This window comes from Typopeltis vanoorti, chromosome 8, assembly GCF_054136105.1.
Source record: "Typopeltis vanoorti isolate ZY-2024b chromosome 8, IOZ_Tvanoo_1.0, whole genome shotgun sequence".
Classification (NCBI taxonomy): Eukaryota; Metazoa; Arthropoda; class Arachnida; order Uropygi; family Thelyphonidae; genus Typopeltis; species Typopeltis vanoorti.
In genome coordinates this window covers 98461549-98481821 of record NC_143556.1, presented here as the reverse complement: position 1 = coordinate 98481821, position 20273 = coordinate 98461549, and the positions used below count along the sequence as shown (strand labels likewise).

Genomic DNA, 20273 nt, shown 5'->3' with positions numbered 1-20273 from the left:
GTATAATTTTCGCCTGTGTGTCACAGGCATCTTCAGTACAATTAAGCTCAAAATTAAACACTAACTGACAATTCCAAAAAGCGCCACCTAAGTAGCTGGTGTAAGATAACTAAAAAGGTCAATAACTTTCCTAAAAAAAAAAAAATTAATACAATAAAAAGTTAGGAAAGATTAGCTGATTTGTAAAGTACTATCTCCCATAAAGGGGATAGACATAAGCCATCGGATCTGTTTAAGTTAGGAGAATGAAGTAGAGTTTCACATGCTTCTTTATAAAGGTGTTCCATGAGAAACTAACTTTTGTGAAGAACTCTTGTCTTTCTCCAATGAACTCTGTGTCTAGTGAAGATGGCATGTTCTGCAAGTCCAGACTTTTCAGGTTTAAAGTATTCAATATAAGATTGGTGTTCTTCTAGCCGAATGGAGGCAGATCTTTCCGTTTGTCCGAAATAACATAATCCACAAGAGCACAGAATCTGGTAGACACCTGGATGATTAAGATGTGGAAGCTTGTCCTTTGGAGAAGCGAGAAAGGTGGAGATTTTTCTAAACGGTCGAAAGGCAACAAAAATATTCAGTGGTTTTAAAATTTTTGCTACTATACGTTCAATGATGCCTTGTATATAAGGGATAGTAATGCGCGTTATTTCCTCTGTGTTTGAAGAGGGAGACATATTAAATCTACTCAAAGTTCTTTTAATGAAGCAATTCTTATAGCCATTAGATAGAAAGGAAGAAGTTATATATCGTATTTCTTTCTGTAAAAGATCGTCTGTAGAACAAAAGGAGTGGGCCCAATGAACCAGTGTTTTAATAGTTCCTGCCTTTTGACTGGGATGGTGATGAGATTCCGCATGGATATAATGGCCTGTATGAGTCTTCTTTCTATAAACTGAGAAATGTAGGTTACCATCTGGTTGGCGAAGAATTAGTAGATCTAAAAAGGCTAACTGCTTATTTGATTCTACTTCTAGGGTAAACTTGATCCTAGGATGAAATGCGTTTAACTTATTGAGAAATTGTTGAAGTTCATCAGAAGAGCCATTCCATACAGCAAAAATGTCATCGACATATCTGAACCAATGAGTAGGTCTGGGAGAAATATTGTCAAAGATACGCTGTTCAAAATGTTCCATAAAGAAATTGGAGATAGCAGGAGAGAGAGGATTACCCATTGCTGTTCCTTCAATTTGTTGATACAACTTATTTTTAAAAGAAAAATAACCAGAATTTATTACAAAATCAAATAAGTTTACAATGTCTGAAGGAAATTCCTGTTGTAGTAATTCAATACTTTCCGAAACAGGCACATTGTAAACTTATTTGATTTTGTAATAAATTCTGGTTATTTTTCTTTTAAAAATAAGTTGTATCAACAAATTGAAGGAACAGCAATGGGTAATCCTCTCTCTCCTGCTATCTCCAATTTCTTTATGGAACATTTTGAACAACGTATCTTTGACAATATTTCTCCCAGACCTACTCATTGGTTCAGATATGTCGATGACATTTTTGCTGTATGGAATGGCTCTTCTGATGAACTTCAACAATTTCTCAATAAGTTAAACGCATTTCATCCTAGGATCAAGTTTACCCTAGAAGTAGAATCAAATAAGCAGTTAGCCTTTTTAGATCTTCTAATTCTTCGCAAACCAGATGGTAACATACATTTCTCAGTTTATAGAAAGAAGACTCATACAGGCCATTATATCCATGCGGAATCTCATCACCATCCCAGTCAAAAGGCAGGAACTATTAAAACACTGGTTCATCGGGCCCACTCCTTTTGTTCTACAGACGATCTTTTACAGAAAGAAATACGATATATAACTTCTTCCTTTCTATCTAATGGCTATAAGAATTGCTTCATTAAAAGAACTTTGAGTAGATTTAATATGTCTCCCTCTTCAAACACAGAGGAAATAACGCGCATTACTATCCCTTATATACAAGGCATCAGTGAACGTATAGCAAAAATTTTAAAACCACTGAATATTTTTGTTGCCTTTCGACTGTTTAGAAAAATCTCCACCTCTCTCGCTTCTCCAAAGGACAAGCTTCCACATCTTAATCATCCAGGTGTCTACCAGATTCCATGCTCTTGTGGATTATGTTATTTCGGACAAACGGGAAGATCTGCCTCCATTCGGCTAGAAGAACACCAATCTTATATTGAATACTTTAAACCTGAAAAGTCTGGACTTGCAGAACATGCCATCTTCACTAGACACAGAGTTCATTGGAGAAAGACAAGAGTTCTTCACAAAAGTCAGTTTCTCATGGAACGCCTTTATAAAGAAGCATGTGAAACTCTACTTCATTCTCCTAACTTAAACAGATCCGACGGCTTACGTCTATCCCCTTTATGGGAGATAGTACTTTAAAAATCAGCTAATCTTTCCTAACTTTTTATTGTATTAATTTTTTTTTTTTTAGGAAAGTTATTGACCTTTTTAGTTATCTTACACCAGCTACTTAGGTGGCGCTTTTTGGAATTGTCAGTTAGTGTTTAATTTTGAGCTTAATTGTACTGAAGATGCCTGTGACACACAGGCGAAAATTATACTATTAAATAATATTTCTACGTGAGTTTTTCCGTTATTGATTATGTATAGTTATGTCTACTCACGGTTTACCTCTTTTAAAACTTAATTAAATGCTTTACTGTAATCTGTCTGCAAGGTTAGCCTACTCGGCTAACCTTGCAAGGCTATGCGCTTTGCAACCATATACCTGGGAAAGGAGTGTCCTGCATTCAATTCTCGTCGCTGATGTGAGTACCTAAGGATCTTTCTCAGACATAGCCAAGTTTGTCGGTCTTGGCGTGGACTGCAGAGTTTTTCTCCCTGGTTTTTCCTCCTGCAAGCAAGGAATAAAGAAACTTGGAAAATACAATCCATTTCCAAGTTTCTTTTAGTATCATTCTGATACTGAAGATGCTCCTCATTGTTTTTCATAAATTTAATTTAGAGATCCTTGATTCTACTTCATGTTTGATTCTGTGCTTTCCAATATAATTTGCAATAGTAATTTATTACACAGCTCATTAGGCTTATTTGTCTGTAATCTTCACATTCAACTGCCCTAGGCTTTTTTTGAGATGCTTATAGTCATAAGGGAAAGTATAGTCGAATCGAAGTTTGCAACTTTGATTCAACTATACTTTTGAGCAAGACACAAGCAAGCATAAAGTAAAAAGGTTTCTTAAAGTCACAATACAAATACCTTGGTAGTATAATACAAGAAAATGAAAAATGTGACAAGGAAATAAAAGAAAGAATTAACAAAGGAAAATATGCATTTTATAGCAAGAAAAATGTGTTCATTAATAAAATGAATAAAAACCTAAAGAAAAGGCTGATTAAGTGTTATATTTGGAATATGACCTTATATGGGTCAGAAACATGGACAATTGGGAAGAAAGAAGCTAAAATGTTGGAGGTATTTGAAATGTGGTTATGGAGAAGAATGGAGAAAATAAAGTGAACTGAAAAAATCACCAATGAAGAAGTATTACAAAGAGTTGAAGAAGAAAGGAATTTACTAAAAACCATAAGAAGAAGAAAGCATAACTGGATAGGACATGTATTAAGAGGAGACAGCCTACTGAAAAGAATGATAGAAGGGAAAACTGAAGGAAAACGACCAAGAAGAAGGAGACGACTAATGTGATGCTTTGATATCAGGAAAAGAAGGGGGAAGCAAGAGACAGAGGAAATTGGAGGAAGAGAATCTGCTGAGTTATACCATTGGACTTGTCAAGAGACAGAACACTAATGATGATGATAGTCATAAGGGAAAGTATAGTCGAATCGAAGTTTGCAACTTCGATTCAACTATACTTTTGAGCAAGACACAAGCGAGTGTAAAGCAAAAAGGTTTCTATTTAGTAACAATGCATCATGTGCAGTGTCAATAGTGCATTCACCGGCAAGTTCAGTCAGCAATCAGCACATGTCTTCAACAGTTCGCATGATGATTTTGTGTTTAAGAAATAGGTTATTTGTGTGTTTATCATTAAATATTTCATGATATTGTGTGCAATATGGTCCCCCACACACCCAATCAAAAAAATCTAGTGAAGAATCACAGAAAAAGGCAGGCAATTGATCTTGAAATGAAGTTGCAAGTTATAAAGCAAATGTGAAGTTGGTAAGCTTCCCCCCCCCTCCCCTCAGTGTGACTTTGGATGGTCTCATTCTACAGCAATGACCATTTTGAAAAATAAGGATTAAAATCATAGAGGCTGCAAAAGGATCTCCTTCCATTAAATCAACAACAGTGATGAAACAACAACAAGGTCCTATTGGTGATGTGGAAAAGCTACTTGCATTATGGATAGAGGACCTGAACCAAAACTGCACATCCCTTAGCACTATGACCATAACCATTAAGTCTCTTTAACATTTCGAAGGAGAAAGCAGGGCCCAATTATGACTACGAATTCAATGCTTCTTCTGATTGATTCATAAGATTCAAGCAGAGTTTTGCGCTGCATAATGTGAATATGGATGGTGAATCTGCAAGTGCCAATGAGAAGCCTGCCAAGGAGTTTGTGGAGAAATTGGATAAAACTGTTATAGGGGAAAATTATTTGTGACAGCAAATATCTTATATGGATGAGACCTTGTTTTGTAAAAAAATGTCTGAGCAGACATTCATCCACCAAAAGCTAAAATCTAAGCCTGGTTTCAAAGCTCTTAAAGACCATATTATGATTCTGCTAGGGGGTAATGTGGCTGGATATAAACTGAAACCATTTGTGATATGGCACAGTGAGAGTCCATGAGCCTTCAAAAACATTAGGAGCATATTCTTCAGTTCATTACTTGAGCAATAAGAAGTCGTGGATGCCTTAATCAACTGTTACGAGAGTGAAATGGAAAGCTACTGTGTGAAAGAAAATGTAGAAGTTAAAATTTCATTAATTCTAGATAAAGTTCCAGGCCATCCACCTTACATCAGTGCACTTCATCCCAAGATCAAGGGCATGTTTCTTCCTCCAAGCATTACTTCAATGATCCAACCAATGGATTAGGGGGTTTCTTTCAGTGTTTAAGGCTATTATCTACAGAAAATTTTTCTCAAGCCATTTCTGCCACTGAAGGAAATGATCAGATTCTTATACAATTTGGGAAAGCATTCAATATTTATCATGCTATTAAAATATTGCTGTGGCTTGGGATGAAGTGATCTCTCAGTGTATTATGAGTGACATATGGAAAAAGACATTAAAAAGGTTTGTACATGATTTTGTAAATTTTGAAAAAATTTAAGACTTTTGTAAATTGAGGAAAGAATTAGCAGGCCTAGCAAACAACTGAATCTCGAAGTGAATGATGATGACATAGATCAACTCATAGGAAGTGCCCCTGAAGAGTTTTTTGAGCAACGAAGAATTAGTCGAAATGGAGGAACAATGTGTTACAGAAGAGAAGAATGAAAAAAAGATTAAAAAAATGAAACAAGAAGAGGTAGTTAAACAATTCACAATGAAGGGTCTTGCAGAAATGTTCTCTGAAGTTAATGATGTTCTAAAAATGGCTGAAGAAGCAGATCTCCCAATGTTAACCTTTTCTTCCCTAGTGATTCCAATTGGAATCACTAACTGTCTTGGCTTTCGTAGCCCATATTACATGGTAAATGATTCCAATTGGTATTGTATATCGTAGTTCCATTTCTTTAATGTAATAACAGGTATGTATTATACGTATAAATCTTACCAATATCGGTTTTTATGACTTAGTAGAATAACATGCATATATTGAATTATACAGTATAAGCCCAGAAGTTGAATATTTGCTACCAGAATATAATGATTCCATATGGAATCCGTCGGTCAGAATTCCTATCCTGAAATGTATTTTTCATCAAAATACTTGATACCCATTCTATTTTAGACCTAAAGACAAAATAAATAGAAAGAAAATTTTTTTTTCACTTGGAAAAAAAAATTCAGGTCAGAAAGGGTTAAATGCTACTTATTAGTAGAAAGGAGAGTAGATGATGCATTTGTTTACTATAAACAAATTTATGATGAAAAGAAGAGGAATAAGCAAAGCACATCAGACATTTTAATCCAAAAAAAAAAAAAGATTACACTAGAAGAGCTGCAACCTGGTCCATCACACAGGGAAAGTAATGAAGATGTGATCGTGGAAGATTTGGGTGATTATTCTCCTGTTTTATAGTGGCAGTAAAGCACAGTACAGTTTTATAAGGTTTAAAAATTAAAATGATAGTATACTTACTACGGTTAAGTCCCTAACCCCTATAAATCTGTTGATTTAATATACTGATTTACGTCCTGCCGGATGGAATGGAACCCCGACATAAGTCAAGGGATGACTGTGTATATATATATATAATATTCATCCAAGCTTGATTTGCTTCCTCAGCCTTAAGTAAAAGGCAGGTTATATTTCACTAATTGAAACCCTACCCAAGGGCCTATGAATTGTGGAAATACCTCCTGAATATGAATGCTGTGACAAACAAAGCGGCCTTTTGCAACTGGTTTTTTAATCCATCTAAGTCGAGTGCTTCTAGATGTTTCTTCAGTGTTTTGGGGATGGCACCTAAAGCACCTATTATTATGGGAACAACTTTCATTTTCTTTTGCCAAATTCATTCAACTTCGATTTGCAACTCGTGATACTATATATATATATATAGTTACATAGTTTCCATAGCATTTGTATTTCATTTTCTACTAGAGCTTAATATTTCTTCTTTTACTGTTGGAGCACCGTGAAAATATCTGAGATATGGTCAGCCCACCCTTTCTTTATTTCTTCAGTTTCAAATGACATTTACCTTCACTGTTCTTGAATAGAAAGCTCTGTGGATCATTCATTTTCTTGTTTGTCATTCATTTTATTTTTTGGTATTAGGCCAAGAACTTTTCAGACCACCCTCGTATGTATTAGATACCACATTCTTACAATACAGTAAGCTAGAGAAATAAAGAAGTGAAAATAAATTGACAGTACTATACTGTATTTATCAATACCGTTAAGTTTACGTCACCTGTTTACAAGATGAATCGTCTGTCTGTCAGTACCTACATCAATATTATACGATACAAAACACTGTAGATATTATACATATTACTAACACTACACATTAAAAATGAAATCATATTGACAGGTATAATGATTCATGCACTAATAATGAAGAAGCAATAATACAATTGCTTTATGGTAGCCTAGTGCAATCAATACAATTGCTTCGTGGTAGCCTAACCTAATTAATGAATCATTATAAAAATTTTTTTTCATGCTAATTAATTAATAACAGTTAATTTTATGCAGTTATGCTTTAACACTGTATCATTACATTTGTTTACATTTCTCTCGACTGCAAATGACCATGTCAGGTCTGTAAGTATTTGTATACATAAGTTTTGATAAAATTTTAACTTTTTTTTATAATAGATTTGTGTATATTTTATGGTATAAATGATAAAATAGTCTAGTATCTATGAGGGAGGTCTGAAAAGTTCTCGACCTAACAATGAACAATGATATAATTTCAAAATTATTTTTATTTATCAACATAATTTCCCTTAAAACTAATACATTTATTCCTGCAATGTTCCAGTACCATTATCCTGTTCCTGTAGTGGTTCTCAGTAAGATCTGCAAAATATCCCTCTACAGCTGCAATCACCTTTTGATTCGAAGAAAAATACTGACCAGCAAGGAAGAGTTTTAATTTTGGGAAGAGATAGAAGTTATATGGAGCCAAATCTGGGGAGTAGAGTGGATGTTCCAAAATTCATAGTGCAAATCAATTAATTTTCCCATTCCCAAAACACGTTTGTGAGCAGGTGCATTGTCCTGATGAAAGATGAGTTTTTTTTTCTTCTGCAAACTGGGTCTTTTCTCACAAATTTTTTCATCTAGTCTGGTTAAAAGATGGGAATAATATTCCCTGGTTATTGTTTTACCTTTTCAATAAAAATTAATAAACAAAATGCCTTTAGCATCCCAAAACACAGATGCCATGACCTTTCCTGCTGATGGAACAGACTTTGTGTTCTTTGGCGCTGAATAACCAGCTTCTGTTCACTGTTTTGACTGCTGTTTGAATTCTGGTGTGTAATGGTGAATCTAAGTCTCATCCATATAATAAATCGATGCACAAGATCAGTTCTATTCTTGTTAAAATGTTCCAAGCATTGTTCAGAGATTTTCATGCAAGTGCATTTTTGATCTACTGTGAGCAAGCACGGCACCCATCTTGCGCAAAGCTTTTTAATTTGCAATTCTTCATGCAAAATATGTTCTACGTGTTCTTTTGAAATGTCTATAGTCAAAGCAATTTCACGCACTTTGACTCGCTGGTCATCCAATATCATGTACTTGATCAATGATTTCAGGTGTGGTTATACTTTTTTGGACGTCCTTCACGTGGATCATCTTCAAGGCTGGTATAGCCACATTTAAACTCAGCAGCCCATTTCTTAATTGTTGAAAAAGAAGAAGAATAGTGCCCATAAACTTTTATGAGCTTTGAATGAATTTCTTTTGCCATTCAACCTTTTTTTAACCAAGAATTTTATAACTGCACGATACTGAATTTTATCCATGTCATGGGATACAAACAACACTTTTGCTTCAGATAGTTGTATAAAACAAACTACTTGATAGAATGACTTGCAATTTCACATGGATGCTTACGACAGATGTACCAATGTAGAAAAAAAAATCTTGCCAATAGTGTTGCCATCTATGGTCGAGGCCAAGAACTTTTCAGACTATCCTCGTACATATATTTTATGCATTCATGACATACCTAACATTTTCTTAATTTTTTTCAATATTTCTAAGCTACGTGGTTCGTTTGGGAGTCTTTTTCAAATTGTTGCAAATCTCCAAAAACTTTTCCATATATTTATTCATAAAAAACCACATATAAGTGGATCCATACTGTGCAAACCCATGTTCTTCAAGAGTCAAATGTGTTATTTTATTTTTAGTATTCTTGTAATACTTGTACTCTTTTTTAGTAATAGGCAGATTCTTGAACAGTGCATTTGACACTTTTCCATTCTCTTTCTATCTTCAAGTTTGTAATCAGTTTATTTCACGTTGTAAAAAACTGATCAAATATATATATGTACACACACACTGCCAATAATTGACCAGACGCTTTAGCAATTTACAATTGATAGCAGCAGGTGAACCCTAATATCAGGTATGTCCACCTTTGGCTTTTTTCTTTTTTTGATCACTTTTTGATCATCTCCTGCACCCTTTGAGGGAGTTTTTCCCCCAACAGCAGCAGACATCAGGTGGAATTTGTCTCCATTCCTCCATCAAAGGAGTACTGAGTTCAGTAACAGATTGAGGATGTGCTGCTCTGGACCTCAATCACTGCTCCACTTCATCTCACAGGTGTGTGATGGGGGGGGGGGGATTGACATCTGGACTCTGCACATGCCAGGGCAGTTATTTAACATGCATCTTTACATACCATTCCATAATAGCTGTAGCTCTGTGGCATAGGACATTATTATCTTGATAGTAACATGGGTCCATTCCATAAAACCCCAACAGTGTAGGCAGCACAGAATATCAAGGTACTGAACTGCCTTCATGGAACCATGGGGTTCCATTAAAATTCATCAAAAAAACAGTTAATCGAAAGACAATTCATTGAACAACAATTCGTCGAAAATGTAATTCATTAAAAAAACAATTCACCAAAAATTTTAACTAAAATTTCATTAAATTGATCCATCCAAAGAAGAATTGCTAATATCATTTCAAAACTTTTTTCGAAAATGTTATGATAAAAGCAATCCATTTAGAACAAAAACAGAACCGTGCAGACAGCTTCTTGTACTGACAACTTCTACTAATTCCACAAGTCAGAGAGTTAGTGTAATGCATAGTTTGGAGACACGTTATTTCTATTTTGCCCCAAATATAGCTGAACTGAAAACTGAAATTGTTCGACATTTTCTTGTAAAAGTTTCAAATAGCAAATCTGAATCAGAATTGCTATTTCATTTTTATTCATCCCATAATAATTGCTGTATTGAAGTCACATAATACTACTAGAAACAATAGTAATAATGAGTCCTATAAAATGCAACATGTACCACTGGCAGCTAGTAATGAATGCATGGGAATTCCCAGTTTGGTGCAAACAGAAACATTTTTGTGAAAAGAAAAGTTTGCTGCTGTGATGATGACATTGGTGGATAATGCACTTAGTGAAGTTGATTTACATAGGTGGGGAAGTGGAAGCTTTACAAACATTTCAAATGCAGAAAAAAATGGAAGACAGGTCGAGGTCCTATCACTTCTGTTGGACTACAGTCTCTAATATGTTTGAGAAAACTGGAAGTTTGTCAGATAACCCTCGCACTCACAGACCAGTGTTATCCGAAGTCATACCAGCACTGTGGTATTGCAAATGAATGCTCTAGTGGCAGAATCATGAGCGTATAGAAAAAATGTCTGTATTCCCTTCCCTTTCTTTCGTTCTTAACTGTAGGTACCCAGAACTTCCTCCCTTTGAGAGTGTGAGAGAGAGAGAGAGAGAGAGAGAGAGAGGAGCAGTCGCACTTCAGGCTATCATAAAGAAGCGTAGCCAAATGTCAGGGTTATGGAAAATTGGTGTTAAAAAGTTGGCTTTCCAAATGGAGCAGTTAGAAAGACACCACTTAATACCATTCAAAATGTTCCAAACAAAAAGCCAACTTTTAACACGATTTTTCCTAAACCACATATCTGGCCACACTTTGGTGATTATATCTTTACAGTGTGACCCCATTCTGAAATAAAATACTTCAATTATTGGACAGAATAAACTCCTTATATACCCATATCAAATTCACTATTGAACATAAATCCAACCACAGGTCTTCACTTTCTGGATACTCTGTAGGTAATACTGAATTTTCCATTAAAAAACATAGCTCCTCTAGGACTTCCTTCACCAGCAGGTACATCCACCAGCTTCACACATCCTCCTTCACAAAAGATAGATATTATCAAAAGTTTTGTACACAGGGTGTGCATAATTTGTTCTCTAGACTTCCTTCTATTAGACAAATTAAATAAAATAAAAATCACATTGTCATCTAATGGATATAAATAAATACTATCCAGAAATCATTTAATAATTATCCTTCAGCCAGACTACAATCTGATGTTAAGAGGATTTCCATACCTATAAAGGGACTTGTGAACAAACACCAAAGAGTCTCTGCAAATATAATCTGTAATATGGAGTGAGTTTGAGGGAAGATTGGATTTGTATAAGAGGGATGGCCTACATCTGGAAGCATTTGGTATCAGGAGTCTAGAAAAACTAATAACTGGTATGAGACCTAACACAGAGAGTCAGGGAAACCAAATTATAAAGGGAGGAATGGTGTGAATGTGAGTGTAAGAGCGACAATGTTATATAACTGTGTTAATCATGGGAATGGGCTTTGTGATGGAGATATTGACGAGAGTTTGTGTTCGTCTGGTTCAGACCCATTATATGCATACAAAGATGTCTACATGTGTAATGCATTAGAAAGTAATAGAGATCTGCAAGTCGTCCAATTGTGTTAGGCAGACTGCAGACAAGACAATACAAAAGTACCAACAAGTAGATTATTATTATGTCTGTACACAAATGCTAGGAGTATCAGAAACAAAGGGATAGAGTTTGTTGTCTTAGTCAATATGTTGCAACCTCACACTGTAGGTATTAGTGAGACCTGGTTATCAGAATCAGACCTACTAACTGGTATCGAGTGTCATGGGTACAGTATTTTTAGGAAGGGTAGAGAGGATAGGAGAGGAGGGAGTGTGCTGCTAATGATATCGGATGACTTAAATCCAGTTAGAGTTGAGACCTATGATTGTAATAATACTACTAACAATATCTCATGTGGCAGTGAGTTTGAAGCCATCTAGTGCAAGGTGGAATCTAACAGGACTAAATACATATGATGTTGTTACAGACCTGGTGGATCGGTTGTTGGTGATGAAGAAATGCATCATCAAATAGTAAAGATGAGTGTAAAAATAATGGGAGACTTTAATTATCCAAATATTGATTGGGTAGCAGGAGAATCTCATGAGAAATGCATTTATTGAGCTATTGAGGGACAACTTCCTCAAGAAGTATGTGACAGAACTCGAGGTCAAAGAGTGGTAGATTTGATTATAGTGTCAGGTGTTTCAGTTAAAGATGTAACTATTCTGCTCCAGCTGGTGACAGTGATAATGCAGTACTCACTTGGGAAGTGACTAAGTTCATGAATGTTCCATTCAGAAAAGGTTATATGCTGAACTACAAAGCAGGAAATTATGACCAACTGAGGAGTACACAGAACTCAGTGGAATGGGATCAGTTGCTGGATGAAAAGAATATCAACAGTGCATGGAAAACATTTAAACAATACTTAAATGATGTGATATAATCCATTTTCTCCAATTTATGCAACAGTCTACTATGCTGTATTCTGTCAAAAGCCTTAGCAAAATCCAAAAGTATCATAGTGTATCCATTCCCCTTGTCTAGTTCAATGGTAACATTGTTATAGAATGTGAGCAAGTTGCTAAAACATGACCTTCCCTTAGTAAACCCATGTTGTTCATTGCAAACATCTTTCAGACGTTTCAAGTTCCTTAGTATTGAGTTTTTGTCCTCTTAAGGTTTATGCCTAGTCTCTGACAAAAACCAACCAGTTTGAAACAGATGTCATATAAGGTCCAGCCAGGGCACCTTGTAAATGCCAGCGAGTGTTTTCCCATAAGCTCTCTAGTCAAATTTATTTCAGACGTTTATTTCATATGAAACTTTTGTTTCTGTATTCAGCTTTGAAATAATGCTGGATTTAATATCCACTTGATTTACATTATTTTAAACTAGCATGAAAGTTATCTTCTTTCTGATCATCTACTAAGGATAAACTGCCTCCATTATCCTTACCTTGTGTTTATCAGGTATCCTGTTCTAGTTGAGCTTGTTATTTTGGACAAACTAGTCATTCTGCTAAGATCAGAATTGAAGAATACCAGGATTACATAAAATTTCTAAAATCAGAGGATTCAGGCCTTGCTTCTCATGTCATTAACACTAGTGTCACAGAATTCTGTGGGATCAGAAAAGATTTTGCCCTTCAGTAGATTTAAATTTGGTTTTCTATTCCCTGAAACATTCAAACCTTACTTCATCATACCCTATTCTTAGTCAAAACGAATGCATGCCTAATTCAAAATTTTGAGAACTAATTGCCTAAATTGTTCATCATTTTCTTTAATTTTTTTATATTAATTTTGAATTACATAATTATACTTAGTTCCTTGGAACTTGAGTAGTGCTTTCTCATGTTCACTAAGCTGTAAACAAGACACATGAAAGTATACTCATGCTGTTTTGACTCAGTATTGTGTTCATATTTTAAATGATGTAACCAATACTTTGCTGTCTCCCTGCACATCTTAAAGCGAGCAAAACATATAGGAATTTATAATAAATTCTAAATTCCTTACATGTGCTAAACTGTTTTTTTCAAATTATTATTATGCATGTTATATGTTTTATAGAAATGTCTAGTTACCTATCTTCCCAATAATCTGTTCCCTTTTTCTGACTAGCTTAATTTCAAATATACTGTGAATGTCAGCTTTTTTTAGTAAGTGAGATATAAGCTAATCTCCAAGTTTGATTTCCTATGGAATGTCCTATTCTCAACTACACACACACACACACTCTCTCTGGTCCTTTGGCACTATATTCATGCCAGATGAGACAGTAATTTCTTCTCTAACTGAAATAAAGACCTTTATTTTACCCCATTTCAACTCAAAGATCCCAAGCTTAGGTTTTCCAACAAGTGTGACAAGGCTAAAGCAAAAAATTTATCACACTGCAAACTGAACGCTCTAATTTTATGCACAACCTACAGTGCAACTCTCAAAATCAAGAAAACCATCAGTAAATTCAACAAGGGCAAATGTAGAAAGCCTGCTTCTCAAACAGCTGTCATTTGTGGGCCTTCATTAGGGTCACCACTTTTCCTTATCAATGCTTCCACCTCTGTCATCACATATAGATTATACCACAGTTATCTTTCCCAGCTCAAGCGAGTACGAAGGACAACAAATCAGAATGGGATAGTTAGTATAAGGCATCAAAATAGGGATGCGATAAATGGGCTTCTGCAATTCATGTATACTAATGCCAGAAGTATTAGGAACAAGAGTCTGCGCAGTTCGCCTAGTGGCTTTGCGCTTCGCAACCATATGCCTAGTGAAGGAGTGTCCTAGGTTCGATTCCCGTCAGTAATGTGAGGAGCTTAAAGATCTTCCTCAGCTGGTCTTGGGCGTGGACAGCAGGGTTTTTTCCACCAGTTTATCTGGGGTTTTTCATCCCGCAAGCAGGCAAACCGGCCCCGTGAACACACAGGGATACAGCCAAGAATACTTACAGGCATAGGGGTGACCATCCTATCCTCATACTTCAGTTACGAAATCCAAGCATGCTTGGAAGGTTGGGGCCTTAAAGGGCTGTTAAAGTCATTGGGATAGGATAGGATTAGGAACAAGAAGGAAGAATTTTTGGCCTTGGTTGGCACTTCCAGGCCACAGGTTATTGGCATTAGTGAAACATGGCTGACAGAAGATGATATAGTGTGTTCAGGAGTGACAGGGTGAATAAAATGGGGGAAGGAGTGTTATTGATGATAGCTGATGAGCTACAGCCAAGGAGAATAGAAGTGGAACTGCAGGATAGAGAAAAGAGCACATTTGAGGGTATTTGGTGTGAGATTAACACTAGCAGAACAAAATATACAGTTGGGTGCAGCTATAGACCAGGTGATGGAATGATGGTGGAGATAGTATGCATAAGCAAATAGAAGAAATGAGTGGAAGGAGGGTAGGAGATTTCAACTATGGTAACATTGCTTGACCTAGTAAGACATCTCAGAGAGTGCTTGACCTAGTAACTGCATCTGAGAATTTGGCCGTAACGAATATGACCACGTTGCCACCAATTGGTGAGAGTGATCATAGGGTCTTGACCTGGGAGGTGGCTAAAGATGTGGAATTTACAATTAAGACAGGGTACGTGTGGAATTATCGGACTGATAAGTATGACAAGCTTAGGAGTTTGATTGGTTCAGTGCTATGGCATGTAAAACTGCAAGGGCTGGATGCTGATAATGCATGGGAGGCAGTTAAAAAGTGTTTGCAGGAGGCAATGGCTGACTGTATACCTAGAGTCCAAATAACAAATCAAGTAGGGGTTAAATGGATGAATAACACCATTAAGCTTGAGCTGCAAAAAAAGAAACAACCATAGAGGGAATTTAAGAAGAAAAGTGACCGGCAGGCACATGAACAGTATAAAGCGCAGGCCAGAAGGGTAACGAGTGTGGTAAGAAAAGCAAAAGCGGATTATGAAAGAACATTAGCCATGCAGGCTAAAGAGAATCCCAAACAGTTTTTTTCAATATGTTGCAAGTAAAAGAAAAAATATATATGGCAGAATGATTTTAAAGAATGCCGATGGTAGGAAGGTAACCGAATCAGCTGATATAGTGGAATTACTGAGCAAGCACTTTGCAAGAGTATATCATCCAGGTGATGAAATTGCAGGAATGAATGAACCAATAGCTTATACAGAAATTGTGGTGAATGAAGTGGAGGTGAATAGTCTATTACAAAACCTCAATGTCAATACATCTGTGGAATTGGATGATATACCAGCTTGTGTCGTATGTGAAGTGGCTAAAGAATTGTCAGTGCCCTTGACCATTTTGTTTAATTTGAGTCTCCAGTCTGGGTTAGTCCCGATAGGGTGGAAAGAGGGGAAAATAGTTCCACTGCATAAAGGAGGTTTCAAGACTGCTGTTGTAAATTACCAAGCAATCAGCATATCAGGAATCATTGTCAAGGTCAAGAGGAAAATACAGGATTGGATAGATGAAAATGGGATACTGTATGGGGAACAGCATAGTTTTGTGAAGGGTAGATCATGCCTCAGTAACTTGCTCACGTTTTATAACACAGTGACAGCTGAACTGGATAAGTGTGATGGGTTTACAGTGATTCTACTGAACCTTGCTAAGGCCTTTGACAGGATACCACGTGAAATTCTAATCAGTAAACTGCAGCATATGGAGATGGATATAGGGTTGGTGAGATGGATAGGAAGGTGGTTGATGGAGGGATATCAGAGAGTGGTTTATTCAGGAGTAGAGTCCAAAAGATGGCCTGACTAGTGGTGTGCTGCAGGGTTCTGTTCTTGGACCACTACTGTTCAATTTGTTCATTAATGATATAGGAAAGGATCTGAGAGAAAGTGTTCGTTTGTTTGCTGATGATGCAAAGTTGGGTAGAGCAATAGTGAGTGCACAGGATGTCAAAATTTTGCAGGATGATTTGGATAGTTTGGAGGACTGGGCTAAGGAGAATGGATGTCAATTTAATGTGGCAAAGTGTAAGGTTATGCATTTTGGAGTGAAAAGATTAGCAGCAGTATATCACATTGGTGGAGCCGTACTCCAGGAGATTGACGAGGCCAGGGATTTGGGAGTGTTGGTGGATAGGGAGTTGAAGTTTAGGGGGCACATCGCAAAAGTGGCTAAATCAGCTCATCAAATCACTTGGTTGCTGAAAAATACTTTAACAAGCAGAGACAAACAGGTTATTGTTCCTCTGTATCGAGCCTTGATAAGACCCCATCCTGACCACTGTGCCCATATATGGGCGCCAGGGTTTCGTCTTGATGGGGAGGAGGTGGAGAGGATCCAGAGACGAGTGATCAAGATGATAGCAGGTCTATGGAATGAACCTTATGAGAATAGGTTGAAGATTTGTGGGTTGCAGAAATTGGTTGATAGGCAGAAAAGGGGTGATATGATTGAGACATTCAAATTACTGAAGATTTCTATAAGATTAATTCAGAAGATATTTTTGAAAATAGGACTGGTGGTGGAAGGACTAGGGGCCATACATGGAAGCTGGGCAAGAGTGTGGTTAGCAAGAGTGTTAGAGCTAGGTTTTTCCCTTGGAGAGTGGTGAATGAGTGGAATAAGCTGCCGGTCTGTTGTGGGTGCCATGACTGTGAATGAGTTCAAAGCGAGGTATGATAGATACTGTGTAAATGTCGAATAGTTGTTATGATGTTAGGACCTCCCTCGATGAGTCTATTGACTCCTTGGAGTTGCCTGTAATAATAATAATAATAACTAAGACAAATTACCTCCCACTATACTAAGAACAGCATGCTACATATCTGCTATACTCTTCTATCAGAATGGAATTACAAAAATCCAGTATAGCCGGGATAATACCAATAAGTCTGCTGTATTGATGACCCTCGTTAAATATAGTAGTCTATAATAACTAGCTATCCTAATATTGTCTTTAATTCTTCCATGAAGAACTATTACTGTCATTCAAACTATTGTGCAATAAAAATTTGCTGATGACCTAGCCTCTCAAAAGTAGCAGCTTTGAGAAGCTAAGTCAACAACAAATGTAGCAAGAATTACTCTTGCTTTATGTGGCTCTAGTTGACTATTTGTTTAAGTGGTAATTGCACAGAAACACTTACACTGATGCTTCATTATTTATTACATTACAGTTTGGTACACAGTAATTTTATGTCATGATTTGCATACTGTATTATTTCAACAGAAGCAAAATGAATTAAAAATATAACAAAATAATCCTACACATTTTAGCATTCAAGCATGTTAATTAACATATCCTTATGGGTCATACAGCACCTACAACCTTATCAACTTACAACAGGATTGTCAAAACGGAACCCTGTAAAAATCAAGGACTGACTGTATTTGTAAGGATTCTGAAATGCTAAATTTCTATACCATTCATTCAGCCAGAATCCAGGTATAAATGGCATATGAATAGATGGAAAAACAAATCTAACAGGTGCAAATAATATACTTTGCAAAATGCACCTAAAATGGTTCCTAACATCCACTATTTTTGTATTCTTCTTGTCAAATATATCAAAAAACACTGATATATTTTAGTGCATTGATATGTTCTACAAAAATCCTTTTAGGCTGAGCTTCATGTTATGGAATCTAACTTACATTAATTAACAATGAATAAAACATTGGAGAAATACAAAACGACAGTCAACTACAGACACTACCTCTCTCTCTTTCTCTTCAAGAAGAAGCAAGTCACATCTATTCCTTTACAGTGAATTTCAACATACAGCCAAAATTTTGTATAAATATTTTACCTTCAATATGCTTTTTACCCAGATCATAAAATGACTTCCTTCCTGCCATCAGTCAAGAACAAAGTATATCTGTTATTGAATATAGGTGTATACCAAATTCCTTGTGTTAGCATTGTCTTTTGTCAAACAAGAAGCTCATCAACTATAAGATGGGAAGAACATCACTAAAATATGCCCTTGAAGTTAGGCCTTGGAGTCTATGTTCTTATTAAAGGAACACAATAAAGAAGAACCAAAATACTTCACAAAATCGAATTCCTTCTTGATTTTCCCAAACATTAACAGAAATGCATAATTCTTCCATTTTGGAATGTTATTCTTCCAGACAATGACCTTGAAACTTTGGTAATAACATCAACAATCTGATAAGTGTTTCTGCATTTAATCACATTGAAAATGAACACCATGGAAGAAATAGTTAAACCAGTATTTAACAGAGGGGTTTATTTCTACGAATTTTTAGTACAGTTCAAGGCAGTACATGATATTAAAAAAGGATATTGTTTTCAAGAAGCTAGTATGGTTAGCTCCAGTTCTAAAATAAGTATTTAACTATTCAGCTATTCATAATGTTTATGATAGATCAACTTTTTTTTTAATTTCATCTGTGTATTGCAGCAGATGGCATATTGTTATATAAAGCAGGAAACAGCTGCATTTCTCACTTCTTGAAGGGCAAAAATAAGCAAATAAACAAAAACAACCAAAAAAAAAAGATGACTTACCCTTGGAGAGAAATCCACAGGTTCCATTCCTCTACAATCAAATATTACAATGGTTTTAAAATTATTACTATCTTCAGTAGTATAACTGGAAACTGAATCTTTCATAATAACTATTAAAGAAAATAAATATTCTATAAGTGCCTATTTGCATTTTACACATGCAGTTTATTTTATACTCCCTCAGTTCTTATAAATCTTTATAATTTATTATAAATTATACTATATCAGTAATAATAATTAGTATTACATTGTATGTATAATGAAACTCATTTGCAACTCAGTGAAGTGTTGACAAACTTTTGTGTCAGTATGAAAGAAAAAAAAAAAATCGATGCAACTATTTGTTGCATAAGATTAGAATTCCACAGACTGATACAAATTATATGCAATGCTGCAGTTATCACTCACTACTTCTCTTAAATTAAATGGCTAATTTAGCTGTCATCCAATCCTCATCTGATCATCAGATATGATGATCAATTGTGTTGATGTTTGTGGTTGTTAAGAAATAGATAGAGTAATTGTCATTTATCTGGTCAGCAGAATAATGTTATCATATTTCTGATTGAAATATTGATGATTAACCTAAACCAGTATATTTGTGCAATACTCCACCTATGAGCAAGTCATACTCATGGATTTCATTATCCAAAACTATCTTTTCATTATCACTTTTTATATATCCATAAAAGTATTCTAAACAAAGCATAAAATGTAATACAATTAAAGAAAATTATATGATTTCAAATAATTTTCCCACTTTTCCTCAGGAATGCATTCATGACATCTGTTACATGGCAATCAGCAATAAAATAAAATTTCACAAATTTGTTTTTTTATCAAATTGACAAATTAATGTGATATACATCACTGACTGCTGGCATGGTCAAAATGTAAGCGTTCCAGTTCAATGTGAACAGAACTACACCAAAGCAGTAAATAATTTGAATTATCTAGATTTCAGATATTTTGCTAAATCGATTAAAGTTATACTTAATCTTCAGTATACATTGTAATTTCCTCTAAAATAATAGTCGTGTATAGCACACCAGATTTCTTGTAGGCATCTAAAGCATGTCTTGACTTGCCACAGTGATGGTAGAGAACATATTTCTTGTGTTCTCTAAGGTGAATATCAACAGACCTTCCTGTCCATGAGCAGATTAAGGTTTTTTTGCTTTTTTTATTTTTATTGATTTTGATTTTATTCATTTGCCTGGTCCAGAAACCTAATATGGAACTTTTTCAAGCTTAACCACAGTTGTGGTCTCACACTAAGTAATGAAATTCATCTACTACCTA

General features: G+C 35.6%; 1 protein-coding gene across 2 annotated transcripts in view; it reads right to left on the bottom strand.

Moving 5' to 3' along the window:
* LOC150104214 (CXXC motif containing zinc binding protein) overlaps positions 1-20273 on the bottom strand; it is a 122294-nt gene that overhangs the window by 26581 nt on the left and 75440 nt on the right. For both annotated transcript variants that reach the window (XM_090396225.1, XM_090396226.1), the window contains exon 5: positions 18972-19081. In XM_090396225.1, coding sequence (XP_090252351.1) covers positions 18972-19081 — 110 coding nt within the window. The remainder of the gene's footprint in view (positions 1-18971; positions 19082-20273) is intronic.